This window comes from Ammospiza nelsoni, chromosome 6, assembly GCF_027579445.1.
Source record: "Ammospiza nelsoni isolate bAmmNel1 chromosome 6, bAmmNel1.pri, whole genome shotgun sequence".
Classification (NCBI taxonomy): domain Eukaryota; kingdom Metazoa; phylum Chordata; class Aves; order Passeriformes; family Passerellidae; genus Ammospiza; species Ammospiza nelsoni.
This window is the reverse complement of record NC_080638.1, coordinates 44,253,789-44,273,642: the sequence shown is the minus strand read 5'-3', so window position 1 is coordinate 44,273,642 and position 19,854 is coordinate 44,253,789. Positions and strand designations below refer to the sequence as shown.

Genomic DNA, 19,854 nt, shown 5'->3' with positions numbered 1-19,854 from the left:
GTTGACGATTTAACTTAAATATCATATTTACTAGTGAAATGAACAAACCATAAAGAAATGAGCATGAATCACGACCCTAATGTGGGGAACTGTGGTAGGAGGTGGATGGGGGCAGCCATGGGATTGTACAAGTGTCACAGACTTCTAACCGCAGAAACTGAAGACTGAAAGAACATGCATTTACAAATCATCCTAAGCCTAAATGATTTCCAAAGGAAAAAATAGTAATGGGATTAAAATTAATTAAAAACAAACAAACCCAAACAACAAAAGAACCCAAAGTGGGAATGGAAAATTCAAATTTCACTAGAATCAAAGCAGAAGTTTCAATGCAGCTGCCCCCTCAATAAATCTGAAGTCCGTGTCAGCTGAAGACTGAAAGTATTCTTATTTCTTACAATGCACAGCTCTTGAGTACTTTCTACTGCTCACACTGTTGAGTATGTATCCTGTCTAGCATCCCTATTATCCGTGAAAATACAGCTCAGAAATTTGCTGGGTTTCATGTAAAAAAATGAAACATCAAATAGTGGGTTTATTGTTTTTGAGAAGCGACTGACTTGAAATCTTTCTCTGTTCTGAAAGATATTGTAATAGTGAAAAAACACATAAATTTATACATATTTAACATCACTCTATAAGAAGCAAAATGGGCACTTTTTGCATTATCACTTAGATTGTTTTCATATAATTGAATAAATTTTTCTAATGAAGCAAAGAAAATGTTCAGTACGGACAATTTTTCAAACTGAAGAAAACATAGTAGAAAACCCAGCATGAGCAGATGGTTTGAGTAGTTTAGGAAAAGCTAGAGCCCTGGGCGAAAGCAGACTGAGCAATATTTTTAATGTGTCCCATATACATTTAACAGTTTTTAATAAACCCATGAAACTGAAGGAGTTCATTAAAGTAATGCCAGTCTTCAAATGGCCTGAAAACCATTATTTATTCCCTTCAATGTATGAAACTAAGTTGTTGCAAAGAGATTGGGACACCTACAATATGATTTCATTCGAAGATTTGTGGTTTCTGACATGAATATTGAACACATTGAAATGAAAGAAGAAGCCTTGGCTTTCCAGCTTTGATAAAAGAAGTTCCATGTCCTCAGTTAGGGAAATAAATTGCCCATGAACTCCTTACTGTCTCATCCACGAAGACCTAAGTATTTTCCTTATTCCCATGGATGAAGGGCTAAAAATTCATGGATTTCCCAGATGATGCAAACTTCAAGGATATTTTGGCTGCCAATTCATGCTTTCTAAAAAGCACACAAATGATAGTAATAGAGTATTGGCAGAACTGAGAGAAGCGAGATTAAGTAGGAAATTAGAATCCAACTGAAAAAAAAAGTCAGTTGTCTGATCTGAGACTGAGCATTGATGGTATTTGGATATATGTAGTTACTACTCTTATGCATCTAAAAGGCTGTTCTTGTGAGAGGTGCCAGTGGTTTGCTGGGAAAAAGGAAATGGACCCTTCTCAACTGGAAAAGGTGGGACTGGAGGGCTTTTCTAGAGCTTTGAGCCAAATTACTTAGAAGGGGCTACAAAGCTTATAATAAAACTTTATATATACTCTCCCCCATCTCCCCCCTCCCAATCTCTCTGGTTTTCAGATGGGTAGGAATGCATTAACATAATAACTCATTGACAGCTTAGCTGACACACTTAGCTGCCAGTATCCTCCTGCATTCTTCTATTTCACATGGATAGTCATGGCAGAGGTGAACTTTAAATTCCAGACACAGCTTTTCTGGGGCATTTTGGAGGTGATTTACAGAACCTACAAACAGATGAAGTTGTTCTCATATTCAAGACATAAAAGTCTCTTTTGCTCTTCTTGTGCATTATTCAGAATATTTGGGCTAATTTTTCTTCTAACAAAGCATTCTGATTATCCTTGTTAATGAATCAGCTTTCCTGGTTTTCTTTAAAGAAACTACCTTATATTTTAGGGTGTTTTGTTTTGTTCTGTTCCAAAATTAAGTCTGACTCAGCCAGGTGTGTTTTAGCATCAGCTTTGTTGAAACAGGGAGATGAGTTTTGTTTTGCATAGAAATTTGATGATCATTAGTGAAGGGATGTGAGGAATTCTTCTGGTTTCAAATTTGTCACTATTATACAACCACACCCATAAGTCAATTTTTTCATTGTGCTATCATACAATGAATGCAGGCTCTTAGGAGGTGCCAGACTGACAGCTTTGAAGTTTACAGAACAGGTTTTGCAGAGGCATTAGCAGCTCTCCTTTTGCACTTCGATCTTTCTGAACAACTGCAGCTTGATTAGAAGACAACCTCAGTTACTACCTGGTGAATCTAGTTATAACTTGCCATCTCTTAGGATATTCTGTTCTTTTCTTATCTTATCACTTAAGAAGTGACCCAATTATATGGCTTTTTTTTCTTCTTCAGTTCATTTTAATACTGTTCCAGTTTGGCCCCTACTGGATGAAATGACCCCTAATTGTGGCGCTGCTTTGTGGACTGAGTGGGCAGTGAGGGTGACTTCCTTAATCTGCTTCAAGGACTTCACTCCAAATTGCTATGGAGAGCTGCTCCTGTGGGCAATTTGCCTTCTTCTTACCTGTACTCAGCCACACTGCAGATAAACCGAAGGAATCCGGTCTCTGGGTATTAAACCAACAGCTCTCACAGCTGCCAGTTTCACAAAATAATCAACTCTCAATTATGCAGCATAATGGCAATGGTAGAATAACCCAAATAAAACAAAACCAAGGCTAATACGAAAGGTAAATAAATTAAGCAGTAAGGATAGATTTAGTGTGCCTACCTTGGAGAGGCTGGTAAGCAAAATCTTGTAGAGAGCAGAGGCAGCTTTAAGCAGTCAGAATGGGGCTGGGCACGAACCGTGCCCCATTCAGATGGGGTGATGTGGCCAGGAGTGATGGAGGAAGGTATGGCCTGCAGATCCACACCGTGGATAATCCATTCAGATAGCATTGCAACTTGTGCAAAATAATAAAATTCTTTTTTCATTAAACATATTATTTCTTTTAAGAAAATATGCTGCTGATCCTAATCAAAAAGTGTAAATAGACAGTGAATGCCCAATGGTATTTTAAGTGAGGGAATTGTTGCTGAGAGATGGGTGTGATTTTTCTCTTTGGCAAAGAGAAAATATTCAGGTTTATGAGAGGTACAAATTCTTGTTTGGCTTTAATAAACAAATTTTGCCCAGGGCGGCAAGGCTAAGCTAAGATTTCCCTTCCCCATCTCTAGCCGTATCACTCTGCAGCTGCACAATTCTCCAGGGATAAGCTCATGGACACACTAACTAGTCCTGAAACAAAAAGCTTCATTCTTTGGTTTTGGCAGTGAAAGCAGTGAGAAGCAGCACGGCAGGCACACAGGTTGTACTGAATCCTTTGGGATGGTCTCTCCCATGAACCTCCTGGGGGTAGGACCAGAGCAGCAGCCTTGCTCGTCTGTCACTATGAGGTACTCCTTCACAGCTGTGCTGCAACGGGTAAGTGTATACCAAATAGTCCTGCTTCATTGGAGAAAATAAGGCTGAGTAACCAAAATATCAATCAGTCTACTTGGTTTGTGCTCTACTGTCTTGAAACAATGTGATTGAGTGCCACAGTAGCTTTCACAGGTAATTAGGCAACAAGCAAGTAAAAACCAACACAAAAATCTGAAGATTGTAAAACACAATCTCTGACGTGCAGAAAGCTAGTATGGATGCACTATAAAATGAGATTAGAAGTGGCTTGAGCTGTAGTAATTCCACCTCAAATTTTCTGCAACCAGTTACAGTTATCAAGAGAGTTGCAGTAAGCCAACTTACTAGGGACTCATGTCCTAATCTTCACACTACTGTGGTTGAAACTGGAAAGAAACCTGATGCTATGCATGGTTTCGGTTTTGATGGCACTGATTTTTATAAACATTACAGAATATGAACATCTATACCGATACTGTTGACTTTAGCCACATACAAGGTTTAGTAACAGTAAATGCTTTAATGTTGTTGGCTTTGCTCATTCCACCTTGACAAATTATGGATGATATGTTTAATTTCCCATTACTGAACCTGACTGCTCCTTAGATTACGAGAGGACTTTTATTTTCTTTTGCTGATGAAGAACTGAGGTACATTGTAGGGCTATGCCCAAATTATATATTGGAAGGTATGGCAGAGCAGGTAACTGAAATGAGCTTTAGCTGAACCCTATCTCACTTCCTTCATTTGTAAATTCAAACCTGCCTAATTCTTCCTCATATATCAAATTCATCCAGTTTTCCTTCAAGAAGGAAGTCTTCAAGACTCCAAGGCTCTCTTAATGTCTCAAGGTCTGAAATACCTAGCCTATCTTCCTTGTTTCATGACCATCTGCAGGGAAATAACAACAGACCCTTGACTTCAAAAGCGAGATTGTGCTCTACATATCTGACTTTCACAAAAGATGCAAATAGTGATTTCCCTTGTATTTTTGATGTCTGAAATAAATACAGGAATCAGTTTCAGTCAAGAAGGAGAAAAACTATTAACTACTGTCAAGAAGTAGGGTTAAGTTTTCCATCTCTGTTGAGGGCTGCTAGACTGTACTGGCAAGCTGACTAGAACCACATTGTGCCCTGCAGAGACAGGCTACTTCTGAAGACAGTAATGAGAAAAATGAACCTTTATTTACTCAAAAGATTTATGACTTTATGATTGTATTAATGAGTTATCATCCATTTTTTGACTGAAGCTCCCAAACACAATCTGTTGCAGTTCTGTTTAAGTCTATCCACACAGTCAGCTTTACAGACAAGTGAGGTGACACAGTAAACAGGAGCTACCACTCCATGGGCTTCCTGCTCGGCTCCCAATGCACTTCAAAGCTCTGTGGCTGTCTGGTCTCCAGCTGTCTTACAAACAACCTCTTCACCCATGAAGCATGCTGTGGGTAGGGGCAGTTGTTTCACAGGAACCCAGAATACATTGTGTTCCCAGGGTAAGTTCTTGCCTGACTTTACCTCCAGGGAACAGGAAGAGCCTGAGCTGGACTGTCCTCAGAGATGTTTGCAAACTGTTCTCAGAAACAATGGCTGATGATTCATCTGGCACTGTCATCAACGATCTCCAGGCCTGCCGTTTAACAGACCTTCCCAAAATAAAGAAAGGGCACCTTCCCAGACAGAATCATGTATTTTTTTTAGTAGTGAATCTACAGAGGAGTAGCTTAGGCTTTAGAGTGCTTGTAATCAAGTGATTACATATGCTTGCCCGAGGTCAGGCAGTGAGCGAGTTTAGCAGCTCTGGGGACCCTTGTTCCTGTCTTGTGCTCACATGACATGAGCACACTGACTCATCCATGTGTGGGGATATATAAATGCCTTCTTATAACGTGTTTTTGCAAGTTTTAGTAATAAAGCCAGATCTGTGAGGCTGCAATCCTTCTATGGCAACAGAGCACTGTCATCACCAACTTAAAAATAGTTTGAAAAAGGAACTCAGTCTTTTTGTTTGTTTGTTTGTTTGTTTTGTTTATGCTAGTACTGCAGAAGGTCACTGGTTTAATGTGTGCAACATTTTAAAGTTATTTCTATGAGTAAACATTTGCTGGAAGATATCCTATCTGGGTGGTATCTTTTGAGAATGCCTGAAATTTAGCTACCTAAACAAACTTTGGTGAGGACAAGACATGGGGTGGCTTTTCTAGAAGTGTACATCCTAGTATAATGACAGGCCAAGTGACATTACAATGTCTGAAAATTAAAGACCCCAGAGTAAGGAAGACTGATGGTGTTTACCTTCTGCATTTGCTAGCAGTGGAAGGACAGTGATGACTGATGAAGAAGATATATTAATGAAGTAAGCTCATACTCCTCATCAAGGATGAGAGTTGACAGAGGCTAGATATCATGCTGGCATCTCTGGGAGTGAAATGTATCCAGGGAGGAGAGCCTAGTAAGCACACAGTGAAGACATCCACTAAACCCCAAACTTATGGATGTCTGCAACAGGAAATTCGTGAAATATTTACCTAAGGGATTTAGAACCAAGCTAAAAAAACCCCAAACAAACTTGTCTACTATAGCTCCCCAAAAAAGTCGTGTGAGAAGAGGACTAAGTATTGGACTAAAAAGGTGAAACAAAGAGAAGTGCAAATGAACAAAAAGCCTTCAGCATGGGGCTGAAGGGGATCCTTGCAGCTGTTAAAATCCCAATGGCTCTGCCAGAGGAAATTTCTATTTTTTTCTTTACAAGCTTTTGACCAAAAGCTAGTTACCCTAATATTAAATAGGAATATTAAAGTCCTTGAAGCTCAGTTGATTTAACATCATTTAAGGCTAAAGCATATATTTTTTTTAGGTAGGGAACTTTCGCTTCAAAAACCCAAATCCATTAAAAATTTATTTTCTCTCTTATCTCCTTCTCTTACACATCAGTAGATGAAGTCAGTTAAAGGTGTTCACTTATGTTACCAAGAAAACAACAAAAAATAATTATACTGGTACTTCAGGCAGGTGGGAGAAAAATGTTACAGAAATGTGCTCTTTCTTGGGATGCATCAACTCACAAAAGCAAAAAGGACAAAGAAAATAAACCAATCATGAGAAAAAAACCTATTGATAATAGAAGTCTCTGTTGTTGTGTTACCTTCCATGTCACATGAAAATACTTCTTCCAAAATTTGGAAGTATGTTGTAAGAACATTCAGAAACATATTGGATTTTTTCTTTCTCCTTTTCAAAGTAAAGCAAAGTTCCACCCTTGCTCTCTGTCTCTATTTTTTTCTCCTCTCTCTTAAGGGAAAAAAAAAAAGTTTTGAGAATTTCATTTTTTCTATTCACTGCAGCCCTGGCCAAAGTAAAGCCCTCTTTTACATTGACGTCAAGATCTTTACTAAGATTAGGGTTTCATTTCTCTATTGCAGCAATTAGCTAGGGAATGTATAAAAGGCTTCAGGGAAGCAAGCTAGGACTCCAGAGGGGAGAGCACTTTGCACCATAGGCAAATAGCAAAGAGAGAGTGCGAGAGGAGAGGAGGAAGGCAGGAATACAGAGACGCCGAGTAGGAGGGGGGGACGGGGGAGGCTGAGAGGGAAAGAGAGGGAGGGAAGCAGGGAGGAAGGAACAGAAAGTTTATGTACATAAACCCTTTTTTTTAAAGCATTGTTGCACCTAGTAGCTAGCTTTACTGACACAGAAATGAGAGGTCTGTTCAGTGCTTAAATATCCGAGGAACAATGGGATAGTGCAGGAAAGTTAACAATTAACAGTCTCAGCTTAAATTTTGTAACTGCAGGGAACTGGAAAAACAGCTGCCTCTCTCTTCAGCAAAATCAGGTCTCCTGGTTAAGAGAAGAATTTTTGTTAACATCTGAATTTCTGAAAAATAAGCAGCTTGCAGTTGAATGAATACCGTGCAGTTATGGTTTTAACCAGTCTGCTCATACTTAACTATCTCTGCTTATTTTAAATAGAGCAGCTGTGAAAGGGGTAATGAGGCTTTTGAAATGCCTTTTGCTTTACTCTTTTAAATGAGGGTACAGAGCAATAAAGCCAGCTGAAGGTACCCGGCTGAGGAGAAGCAGCGAGGAAGATGGGTCTGCTAAGTGTGGATTTGTTGATCACGCTTCAGATCTTGCCGGTGTTTTTCTCCAATTGCCTCTTTCTCGCGCTCTATGACTCTGTGATCCTCCTGAAGCACATGGTGCTGTTCCTGAGCCGCTCCAAGTCCGGGCGCGGTGAGTGGCGGAGGATGCTGACCTCGGAGGGGCTGCGCTGCGTCTGGAACAGCTTCCTCCTGGACGCCTACAAGCAGGTGAGGAGCCCGGGCTCGGCTGGGGCCAGCATCCCGCTGGGCAGCGGGGAAGGGAAGGGAATGGTGCGGGTGCGAGCTGTCACCTCGCTCGTGTGAAGTCTGATGGAGAGGTATGAGCTGAAAGGAGCGGTGCTTGTAAATCGGGGTTAAGGATTCGTGAAATTCTATAGCCGCTGAATCCCTGTGCTAACTCTCTGTGCAGCCTTGGCCATGTCTCTGGGTTTAGGTGTGCCTCAGTTTCCCCAAGAGCATGAATAATAATCTTCATGTTTTTAAAGTATTTCAACGTCTTCATTTAAGAGTAATTGTAAAATACTCTAGGTGTTTTCACAGCTGTAGTTTATTATTGCCATGTGAGAGCCTCAGATATTATAAAAAGACTGCATCTTCAGATAGAGTTCTACATAGATGTTAACTGTGTGTAACTAGAGTTGTTTAACCTAGAGTAAAAGATAGACATGAACCATTGTCATCACACTGGCATTTTCTATTACTCATATGTTAAACTTTCGTATTAAAGAAGGTATCCAGGTAAAACTGTGCACCTTTTTCCTTCAGGAAAGCAGTGACAGAGGGACATGTCAGAGATTAAAAATGAACTTGACTAGCTGTCGGACAGCTGCCTGGTGATTTAAGTTCATAAAGCTAGTAACAGTTATGCAACATGTACTCTTCTTTTCCTTTTAAGATTTCTTACAAATATTACCCAGTGGTACTGCCCAGGTCTCATGAGGTAGCTGGAATTCCCTTTTATAGATTGAAAAGGTGAACCCAAAACCATAAAATTTCTTGCAAAGACCACCCAGTTAGTAAGTAGAACTGGATTCAGAGCTCTGTGGCTTTCAAAACAGTGCTTAGTCTGTTAATTTGTTGTCTTATTTAGACGATCTAATTTAACATACTCCATGTGATGTCACAGGGGTCCTGTCCAAATACTCTTCTGAAATATTTCTTTTTGTATTGCCTTCCCCCCAATTTGCTTTCACACCTCTACAATAGCCTCTATGTTTGCTGTTATCTAAAAATGTGAAGAGCTGGTGATGCTGGTGTTTGCTGGCTTTGTGATATGGAATACCATCTGCTTAGCCTGAAACTCAAGCCATGGGGACATTAATTTTCAGTGTAAGACAAATAGAAATAACTTTAGCTTTTGCCAAATGGGTCAACCTCTTACAGCAACCCAGGAATCATCCAGCTGGCTACCCAAATAAAATAATGCTGAATGAAGCCCACTATTCTCCTAGCCCTTCTAGTCTTTGTTTTTATTCTCTTCATAGACATTAAGTAAGTACATTTTACAGTGGCCTTGTTAAATGGGTCACTGAACACAATTGTTCCCATTTACAGGCAAGGCAAAGCAGGACAGTTAGCACATGGCTTGGTCAAGGCTCCAGTGGAAGCTGGTAGCACAACTCTTCAACAGTCAAGTTTTGAGTTCCCATACTTGCAACCTATATGTGGCCTGGGGTCTGGAGAAGTTGTGAAGCTGTAGGAAACTTCATATCCATGATATATTTTCAATCTCTTTTTGCTTAAATTGCACACAATTATTTAAAATCAAGATATTGCATGCCTTTCTGTAGTATCCAAAGTCACGCTTTGCCTTTCTTTCAGTATCATGATGTTAAACATGGGAGTGACAGGTATGGTGACTCTGCTATTTTTGGTGCTGGCAGTGAAACTCATACCTTGAACTTTGGTAACTTTATTCTCTCCCTTATCAGCATTAAATCACCTGGGTTGTTCAGGTCGATCAGGCCATAAGGTTCCAAGAATAAACCCTGTGCCTCAATGAACTTGGCAGAAAAATGCAAATAAACACAAACAAATTTTATCACCTTGTTCCAAAAAGAGGAAAAAGTCCATTCATGGCAGCTATCCTTAAGGCAAAATGAATTGACCAACAATTCATGGAAAGACTATTTTGCTTTATAAAATTATGGGCCATAAGGACAGGATATCATTGGAAACTCTTGATTGTCACAGAAAGATAGTTAAGTATAGAAACCAAATTGTAAACGGGACAAAGTAAACTGAGGAGCAATATTGGAAGAAGAGTCATCACCTCTACGATAGATGACAATCTTTTGCTGCTTCTGTAAGCAAGAAATAGGAAAAAAAGTCTCATCTGAAAGTTGTACTAGTAGATTTGAAAAAGATTGAAACATATTCTCCTTTGTAACATATTTTAAAAACATGAGAAATAGTGAAATATATCAAAGAATGTCCTATAAGGCAAATTTTTCCGTAAATCACCCTTTTCTAAATCCTGAATAGAACTACCCTGTTGTGATATCTTACTCTGAGACAGTAAATGAGCAATTAAAATGCTGCGGAATCAGGGTACTATACAGCATGGCAAAACATAGCTGATAACATATCCATGATTGCTTGCTACTCCAATTTACCAGCTGAAGCCAGGTATTAGTAAATTACTTTAGAAAGTACTTAAACTCATTCCACTGAGCAGTAGTTATGAGAAAATCACAATTTTTCATGTAGAATAACAGAATTGCAGATGTCTGAGATAACCAGAGCCAGACTGCCAGTTAGCAGGAGACTGGATCAAAGAAGAAACTGTGCTTGGTGTCACTTGCACAGAATTCTTCCTGAGCCCATTTCATTATATTTTTCACAAAATTACTTTTACTTGTGGTAGAATTTCTATTCAAAGCAAAATTATGGGAATCTATTCCAGAAAAACACTATAGGTAGACACTACATTCTGAATTAAGGTAAACTTACTACAAGAAAGTACCTTTGCCTCAAAAGCATGTGTTGTTCCAGAATTCTTTTTTTTTCAAGGCTATTGTGTAGAAGATATGATCTTTTAATGGTTAGGGTATATTTCAAGGAAGGTATTCTGATTTATTTTATTATTGTCTAGAAAACCTTATTAATATCTCATCCAAATGTCAACTTTTTTGGCTTTTTGTTGTTATTAAGTATTACTGCACAAGATTTTTTGGTGAGGGCAATTATTTCATAGGCAAGATTACCTAGCAACAGTTGAAGATTTTAACATCATCAGTGGGAAAACAATGCAAAGTTAGTTGTACTCTATGTAGAGTATATTCAGTGTTCTTTTCTATTGGAACATTCTATATGACTGGTTTTCTCCATATTTTAAAGTCTTACTTGAATCAAAAGAATTTTTTTTTTGTTTCTTTTGATTTTTAATGTAAATGTTACTAATGAATAATATATTTCTTTTTACTTCCTTAGCTCTGAGTTCAATATCTGTCAGACTCAGTGTTGATATTGTCTGCACTGCACCAGCTTTGTGATTTATAGACCATCCTCCTATTATTTTCCAAGAGGCAAGTGTGTCTTACATTACATGGGAGTCTTTAGGACCAAACTAATCATCATAACAGAGATAAACAGAGGTTGTAGTCAAGTTAGATTAACTTTCTGTAATTGAAAGAGTGCAAATGTTTTAAATATTATTTTTCTATATATATGTGTGTGTAGGTATTTACAATTTCATATGTTTGCCTGTATAAAGATCTATATATACACCTCTTTGTCTCTATATATGTACATACATATATGTATAAAGAGGCAAAAGTACACATATGTAAGTATACATTTCCAGGAGTCAGTCCCTCTCATGTCTCCCTATGTGAACACACATATATATGTGTGTATGTACACATACATACAGATATGAATGCAGCCAGGGCAGAGAGAAAAACCAAGACCTTTTGGGAGGGTGTTAGTGTAACCATTATTTACATAGGCCATTTCTACAAATGCCAGGGAGCTATTTGTTCCAGCTTAAAGCATGTATACTGAATGTATAATCACACATCTGCAAAAATCCAAAGAAAAAGCTGGAGAAGTTTTGAAAAAAAAAATTAAAAGCCTTTTTTACCTGCTAAGTTCTGTGCCTTATTTAGTAGTGGGATGAATCTGTTTTCTAAGATACCAAAGGTGAGAAATTGTTATCTTAAAATGCTTTTAAAATAGCTTAAGAAGTGGTCGTACCCATTAGAGATGCCCTGCTCAGTGGTGAGCCCTTCTGCTGGAAGCTTTTCCAGTGCCAGATATGAGCTCTGTGTTTCAGCAAGGCAGAGCTATCATTCATGGTCTCCAGTAGAAGGCTTTAATGCTATCCTTGAGGTAATCATCCCTCTTCTGTAGGGTGCTGTAGGGAAGACCTTAATGGCCTTTCCCTGCAGCAGCCCAGTATTCAGGAATGCTGTGGTGTGCCTATGGGGGCAACGTGCACATGCACACGCACAGCGATGTGTGTACTGTGCGTCATGGGCCTCAGAGGGATGCTGGTATCTCAGTGATGGGTGGTGGTGGGTGTGTGTGTACTTGTACAGCTTTTACTGTCTCTAGAATGGGCCAGCAGCAAGCTCTGGCATGACGGTCCCAGCGCAGGGAACGGCTGGCACAGGATCCCAGGCTCGTGGCGTGGACCCAGCTCTGGATGTAGCAGCAAGTAGAGTGGTTCAGTAAACACCCAGTGAGATTTTCCTGGGTTTTCACACAGGCAGTTAAATTACCTTTGGCTGCTTTTTCCTGCCTGGTAGGTAGATGATCTAAAATAAATCAGAATGCAAAGCAAAACAGTCCCAAACCTTATGTGTTAAATGCATGCTGAGCCATCAGCATCATCACAAAAATATATGTGAAAGTAATATAAAAGCATGATCCTCTACCTGCTCTTCAGCTGTCCAGTAACTCTTTGCTTTTTGGGGAAATATTTTAAAGCTTGAAAAAAAGACACAAAGTTCATCCTTACTACTTGTATTTATTTTGTCTGGCAAGGTAAGGGTCTCTCTCCCTGCATTTGACAGTGATAAAGGGAATCCGTGAAAAAAAGTCTGTTGTATAATTTCAGGGTTTAGAACTAGACATTGTATGGTATTAAAATATTTTATTGGTTTTACAAAGTTCAACTTTAGCAGAATTGTTTTCATTGACATTTGCAAATGAAAACAATCTTGAAAGAAGTGAGAAAAACAAAACTGAACCAAACCACAATTAAAATTTCTCCTGCAAAGTTGGGAATGTAAATTCAACAGGATTTGGTCTTGAAATTGTAATTATTATTAAAAGTTTCTCATTATTACTAATATATTATCATGTTTGTTGTAGTTGTGTGTGAGGACCAACTTAGGCCAGGGGCCTATTCTACTAGACAGTGTCCCAACAAGAGGAGCAGACTGTTGGTCCCATGGAACTTAAGAGTTCAAACATTCAAAACAGACAAAGAGTAGAAAAAGGAATATGAGGACTTCTATCCCACATGGGCTCTTATCCTATTTCGTTTTCAGATCTAAATTCAGTTCTTCCACATCTCTTTGCACTGTTCCATTTTCACCCTTATGTGTGAAAAAATGACTGTAAGGAGTGCTAGCCTTGTTGTCAAAGCTCTGTGAAAACCTCTTTTTGCTGTGATAGACACAAAAAAATAGCTAGTGGGCACTATTCAAGAAGAGGATCATACATGGTTCTGGAGTGCTGGCTCTACCTCTCTGTTTAAACCACCACTGTGTATTCATACTCATAAAGCTGAGTAAACAAAAAAAAGTAAAATCTATCATCCAAATTAATATCAAATTCCCTTCACATGCTGAGTAACAAAATCTGGTGAAGGCCTCTGTCACATGAAGTCAGATCCTTGTGGCCATGGTGTAGTTGGCCATGCTCTCATCTTGAGGGAAACACTAAGCCCTTAAGAAGCTTGCTCTTGGCTCCTCAATCGCAGCAACTAAAATTAACTGTGAGAGCACAAGGCAAAAGGCTCCTTTATGCTTTCCTTGTGCCATGCATACTCATTTGTGGGACTGGTGGCTTTTAAAAGGAGAGAGCAGCATTTGACTAGTTATTTTTATCTGTACTATGCCTGGTTTGTTTGCCTCCCACTTCTCTTCGTCAGCTCCACATACCTGATCCTAAATGAAAGACTCTGGGAAAGCCTGAGCCATTTCTGGTCTCTGCTCTCCAACTCGAGTAATTCAAGTTGCCACCTTCCCAAGACAAATGTCGAACTTCTGCACCGCTACTCTACTCCAGACAAGGGTCTTCTGTGATTTTGTCAACTGCACAACTCTGGGTCACGAAATAAGGAAAACAAAACTAATATTTTGTAGAGTTTGCCAGCCAAATTATGATTTGGATGAAGCTATACCTAGCTGAATGGGATCAAATCAAAGCAGAGAATTAAAAAAAAATGCTAAAGGCTGCAGGCATTCAGTTCTTTACCAATCATTGTACTCTAGTCCCAAACACAACATGTCTATATTCAAATGACTAATATCATAAACTGTTAACTGTCTGGCAGCACCTATTTTTTTTAGGGGGATGACACAACCTGATGAGTCTGCCAAACTGTATGAAAATTCCTGATGCAGGGAATTTAAGCTGTATTCTGGTGCACAGGATCCCAGGATGGTTATGCTGAAGTTGATAAAAGCAAAACAGGTAAAAAGAAAAGGCAAATGAGGAGACAATGTTTTGTGTGTGGGGCTTTACCTAGTTCTTATGGAAAATGTACTACAAATTTAGCAGTATGTGCTATTTCTAGCCTGCAGTTTATGAATAGGGCTTTCTCTCCTACTCCTAAGTCTCCTTCATTTTGCAGGCTGTGTGCTAAAACATCAGCAATCTTGATTCCTTTTCACTTTGCATGCAGACTGAGAACAGGCTGTCAGGCAAACACAAAATTCTCACAAATGATGCGAGTCACTGCTTTGGTGTAGCTGCCTGCCCCTGCTGATGGCAGGGCTGGTTTGAGAAGATTTGGTTGGCCTACCTTGCGTGTCCCAAGCAGGCTGTGTGGGAGGGGATGCTGCGTGCTGCTCGGTTCCTGCCTCATTCAGAAGGCTGGCACCAAATGGCCAAATATTCACGCACAAAAGTACGTGATTATGGAAATGCTGGATTGCGTGTGAGGGGAATTCTGCTGGTTTGTTTCTCAGAATTTATATTTTGCCTGCCTTTGTGTAGGATTTCAAAAGCAGTTTGGCTGAATACATGAGTGTTTTTGTTTGTTTTCTCATTGCGTTGATTTTCTTTTCCAAGAGCTATTTTTTCTTTCAATAAATAACAACAAAGAAGATGGCCAAGGCCTACAATGCAGATGATCAGCAAGGATGATATTGTCATCCTGTGTCAATCGGTTCAGGGTCTGGTGAAATAAACAGTCCCTTGGGAACGTCAGTGCTTCATCAAGACCAATTAGTGGATCTGCCGCTGCTGCTTATGTTTAAGCATTAACGACTGGGCAGGGCTGCTTTTTGGAGTGCCTGACACTGGCATGGAACAAGGCACCGACCTAATTACTTCTCTACAAGAGCAGAAAATGCCTCATGAATGCCTGCTTGGCAAGGATGTCTCATTAAGGGGAAAAACCCAACACAAGCACTCCTAGAAACAAAAATTAAAATTATAGGTAATCTGCGGCCATGAGACTTCCTTCATGGCTGTGGGAAATGAAGAGAAACTGCTGTAAGGTGATGTATAGATGGATAAAGGCTTCTTTCTACTTTGTTTCCTAACTCCATCTATTTTTATAGTCCATAAGGAGTATGAGAGGCAGAATGCAAACTTGCATTGTTGAAGAACAGAAAATATATTGCCATCTTTGGTATCTATGTTAAATAGGGCTTGAAGGACATTCCCATGTTGGTGTCTGTTGGAAGTTGTTTTATTAGTCTGTTTCTTCAGGGTTTGTAAACTGGCCTAGGAAATTTAAGGGTTTGGTAGACCTGAGTGAGGAATTGGTAATGAGGAGCTTATGATATATAGCCTCTCTTTCTGCTTAAAATTATCAAGAAGCAAACTGTGATTTCCCAGTTAAAGAGTGGTGGCTAGATATTTTCAGTCATGATATTTTGTTAAAATAAAACCTAAGGAGTAAGTAGAAACAACTGTTCAGATGTTTCTTTGGTCCTCAGCAGCTCTGATCCTTCCTGAATTATAGGTGCTTCTTTTTACCATTATTTTTCTTCTCCTCTGAAGAGTGAGAGCAAATACAAGAAATTGTGTGTTGTTTAATTGTGATTTGTGAAAAAAATTACATGTCCTTACTGCTTTTCTTTGACTGGATGAGAAAACACTCTTAAATACTAAGGCCCACTATCCATACAGGGGGTTGGGTGAAGCCCAAATACTTACACGTCAGGCTTTGCCAAAAAGGTACATTTTCAGCAAGCTATCTCTGAAAAAGTGTGTATGGTAGTTAAAGAACAGTTAAGCTTTCTAGGTGAAGAGGGATCTAGTGTTTGTGTAGATATGCATGTGCTGTGTTTCTTGAGATGTCCCTTCTTTGGGTAGTCACCAGTTTATCACAAATTGCTGAATTGTTTAGTTGGCCTCTGGATTGAATGCAGCTCTCAGAGTGATTATATGGGTGCCACATGATCTTGACCTGTGTATTTCTTTGTTCAAGTGCAGCCTTTTACCTTACTCCTGCTTTATCTAGCTTTATCTATCTGCGTCACAGAATGGCAGAGAGAAATTATCAACAGTTGAACAGCAGACTATGTGCTAAGGTGCAGGTAGCCTTAAATGCTGTAAGATGCTTAATGCTACTTTTTAGATGCAAGAGCCTGAGTCTCTGAGCCTGCCTCTCCAGACAGATAATTTCTTCTCAGGATATAGTTATTTTCTTTCTTTGAGTTCAGTGGATAGTACACTCATACATCAGGTCCTAAACTCAGCTGTTTCAATCTGTTTTCAAAGGCAAGCACAAAGCTTTTTTTAAACTATTACCAGCGCTCTAGTAGAGAGTAATGCTGCAGATGGAGGTTTACAGGGATGGGGCCAAAAGTAGCTTTGCTTTTCCAGAGCATCCTTTTTTCTCTTGACTGTGCTACAGCTGCATATCCTCTGCTTCCAGTGGCATGATCACCACATACTTGGCCTGGTGAAATTTTTGGGTCTCAGGCCATCTTTTCTTCTATGGTTCTCTTCCTTTCTGATCTCTGAGTGAGAATGGTGGCATGGTTGTGTTTCAATTTGCCCTATCAAAAAGAGTGAAAATAATGCTCCTAATCATGTGCCAACATGCTCTGAGACATTTTCATATAGCTGTAAAGTCTGGGAGCATTAATGACTGTGCCTTACAAACTTTTCTTCTATTAGACTCTTGCTTCTGTTGTTATTCTGATGAAACAGTGCAGAGCCATGACTAACTGCAGTTTTGTTCAAGATAGTCAGGTTTCTGAGGGAGAAATGGAGGATCCAGTATCAGCAATCTACTTGCCTTTGGATCTGTGTTCAGCAGCAACTGCATGAGTTCAGTATTCAGCTGTTCACTCAGCTTCTTACTGCATCTGACTCCTATACTGCATCTGATACCCTATAATGCAATCTAAAATAGAAGTGCACCAAAAATCAGTTATTTATTCAGTCTTTACACAGTTCTCATCTGTAGCCTTTAATTGCAGTGTAGCTTCAGAAATAAATACATAAAATGTTAAAGACTTTGGCCCTGTGTGTTTCCTTCAAAGAAACAATTCTGAACTTAATCAAATAGTCAGTGGGCAGAGAATGAAAGAGTCAGGAAAATACAAAAGGATCATTGTATTGCTGTACTAGAGGCTGATGTTAAAGACAGAGACATAGGAATTTCTGAGGCAGAGCTCATTAGAAATTAATTGCATTATGCAATAATGTTTTGTGGTTGTATAGTAGTTATCAGCTAAGGATCTTGAAGACCTCTGCAGGCTCCACCTTATTCTGTGATTCCCTCCTGTGAGTTGCTTTTATTCTGTCTTTTGTTCTATAGACATGCAAACAGAAATGGTCAGGCAAAATGACCTTTCTACCACAGCCTGTTGGGTCTGAGTTAGATCTGAAGTTGGAGCTGAGAACAGTTAATTTTCACCTTATCCTACTTCAGCCATGATATAAACTTTCCCTTTTTCCTGCTGTTTCCCGCCCCCCCCATCATCTTGTACAGAAACATTGCAGTAGAAGGAAATGTGTCACTCAATCACTGATGAAATTACTGCAAAGGGGTTAGAAGAAATTTTAGGGAGCACAATCTCAAATGATTCACTGTCAAAGCAGCGTATATATTAAGTGGGCATTTGCAGAGATCTCTTGTGTTTGCTACTCTTGAGTATTTTCATTCTTGGACTGCAGGATGAAAGAGAATACACTAAGCTGCAAATCTCTCAAAATTGAGAGGCACTGTTTGTGTTCTGAAAATCAGGAGTATAACACAGAATGAGTTTTGAGAATTGTAAAAATGGCTTGAACTGCAGGCTGTGGGCTGAAAAGGGACCTAGGCTTTATAACACCTTACTAGCTAATCTCGAATCAACAGGCTACTCTTTTTTCATAACAATCATGGTGTCTCATAAAAGGCAAACATCTAAAATATATAAACAGGTGTAGTCTGTGAGCTACTTCATTATACACAGTAGTTGTCTGATTATACTGAAAATTAGTGAAAACACTGCTGAAGTTTTGAATAGTGAACTTCAAAGATGATGTGAACCAAGAGGAGAGAACTCATGGAGAATGACAATGGAAAAGATCCTAGGTGTCACAGAAGAAAGCTAGAAGAAATTTGAGGTAGTCTGTCTGAAAGCAAATACAAGTCTCCAAATACATAAGGGTGGACAGGACCAAGTATGTAGTGGACAGGACAGACCTCTTATTAAATTTTCTAACATAAATGAAGTAACATATTTGTCAGGAATGCCACATTTTCATGAACTGTGAGTGCAGGTGGACAAGATGACTGTTGTGGAGCTGCTGCTTTTGATGATTTTCTCTGCCCCCATGTGACTCATTAGGTGTACTCTGAACACGTGACCATTTGAAGAGAGTAGTCATAAGGATACTGCACAAGCAAGTCACACTAACTTGCCATGTTTTAATTTGTTCTGCCATCAGGTCAAACTGGGAGGAGAAGCCCCAAATTCCAGTGTAATCCACATAGCCAAGGGCGGTGACAACAGCAGTGGCAGCTGGAAGAATGTTGGTGGCAAGTGTGGAACCAAATGCCACCTTCTGGACTTTGCCAACTCAGAGCGGCCACTGGTGGTCAACTTTGGCTCAGCTACCTGACCGCCGTTCACAAGCCAGCTGTCAGCCTTCAGCAAGCTGGTGGAGGAGTTCTCTGGTGTGGCTGACTTTCTGTTGGTCTACATCGATGAAGCTCACCCATCAGATGGCTGGGCTGCGCCTGGAATCTCTCCCTCTTCATTCGAAGTTAAGAAACACAAAAGCCAGGAAGAGAGATGTGCAGCTGCTCACCAGCTCCTAGAGCACTTTTCCTTGCCACCTCAGTGCCAAGTGGTGGCTGACTGCATGGACAACAATGCCAATGTGGCCTACGGGGTTTCATTTGAACGAGTATGCATTGTGCAGAGACAAAAAATTGCCTACCTGGGGGGCAAAGGCCCCTTTTTCTACAACCTTCAAGAGGTCCGGCTTTGGCTGGAGCAAAACTCCAGCAAAAGATGAAATCCATTCTCCACAGCAATTAGGTCAACTGGTGTGTCCCTTTAAGGTGATGCAAAAGGGAAAAAAAAAAGAAAACATGCTAGTTTGAATGAAATCTTTCAGATGATTGCAGGAGAACACATTTGATAGCAATGTCAAGTGAATGTTAACTAGGAAAAGAAAATAAAACAAAAATCTAGCTCCACAGAAACATTGTCAAGTGAAAAAAAATTGCACTCCTGCTCTTGCTATGGGACAGAAGAGGTGAACAGGCTTCTCCAAAAAGGTGCTGCTGGCAAGCAGGTAGGGTGGTTAGGTAAGACCTGTTTCCCAGAAGCCCCAGTCCTGGGGTGAGGCACAGAAAGCATTTCTGCTTGGAAGGCATTCCATGGAAAGGCAATGCTGTACATTTCATCAGAAACGCTTCTTTACCCCCTGTGGCCAATGCAAGGAGCCGGAGAGGAGCAGGGGTTTTGCAATTGCTTTGCATACAAATGCAGTGCAGTGCGGCGATTTTCCTATCTTGGTAGAACATTTATTGTTCAAAGACTGCAGGAGCCACATGCAGACTGGCACAGGCAGACTGGCTGCTCAGAGCAAGATGAACCTTTGTCTGCTGGTATTTGTGCTCTCTGTGGACACCTCTGCA

At 39.9% G+C, this 19,854-nt stretch overlaps 1 protein-coding gene across 1 annotated transcript in view; it reads left to right on the top strand.

Annotated features, from left to right (window-relative positions):
* The window catches only part of DIO2 (iodothyronine deiodinase 2), a 37,978-nt gene extending 18,752 nt beyond the window's left edge, over window positions 1–19,226 (top strand). Inside the window, exons 3-4 of the mRNA XM_059474862.1 lie at window positions 7,513–7,784; window positions 18,654–19,226. Of these exons, the coding sequence (XP_059330845.1) occupies window positions 7,563–7,784; window positions 18,654–19,226 (795 nt within the window). The 5' untranslated portion in view covers window positions 7,513–7,562. The remainder of the gene's footprint in view (window positions 1–7,512; window positions 7,785–18,653) is intronic.
* Window positions 19,227–19,854: the final 628 nt, after the last annotated feature.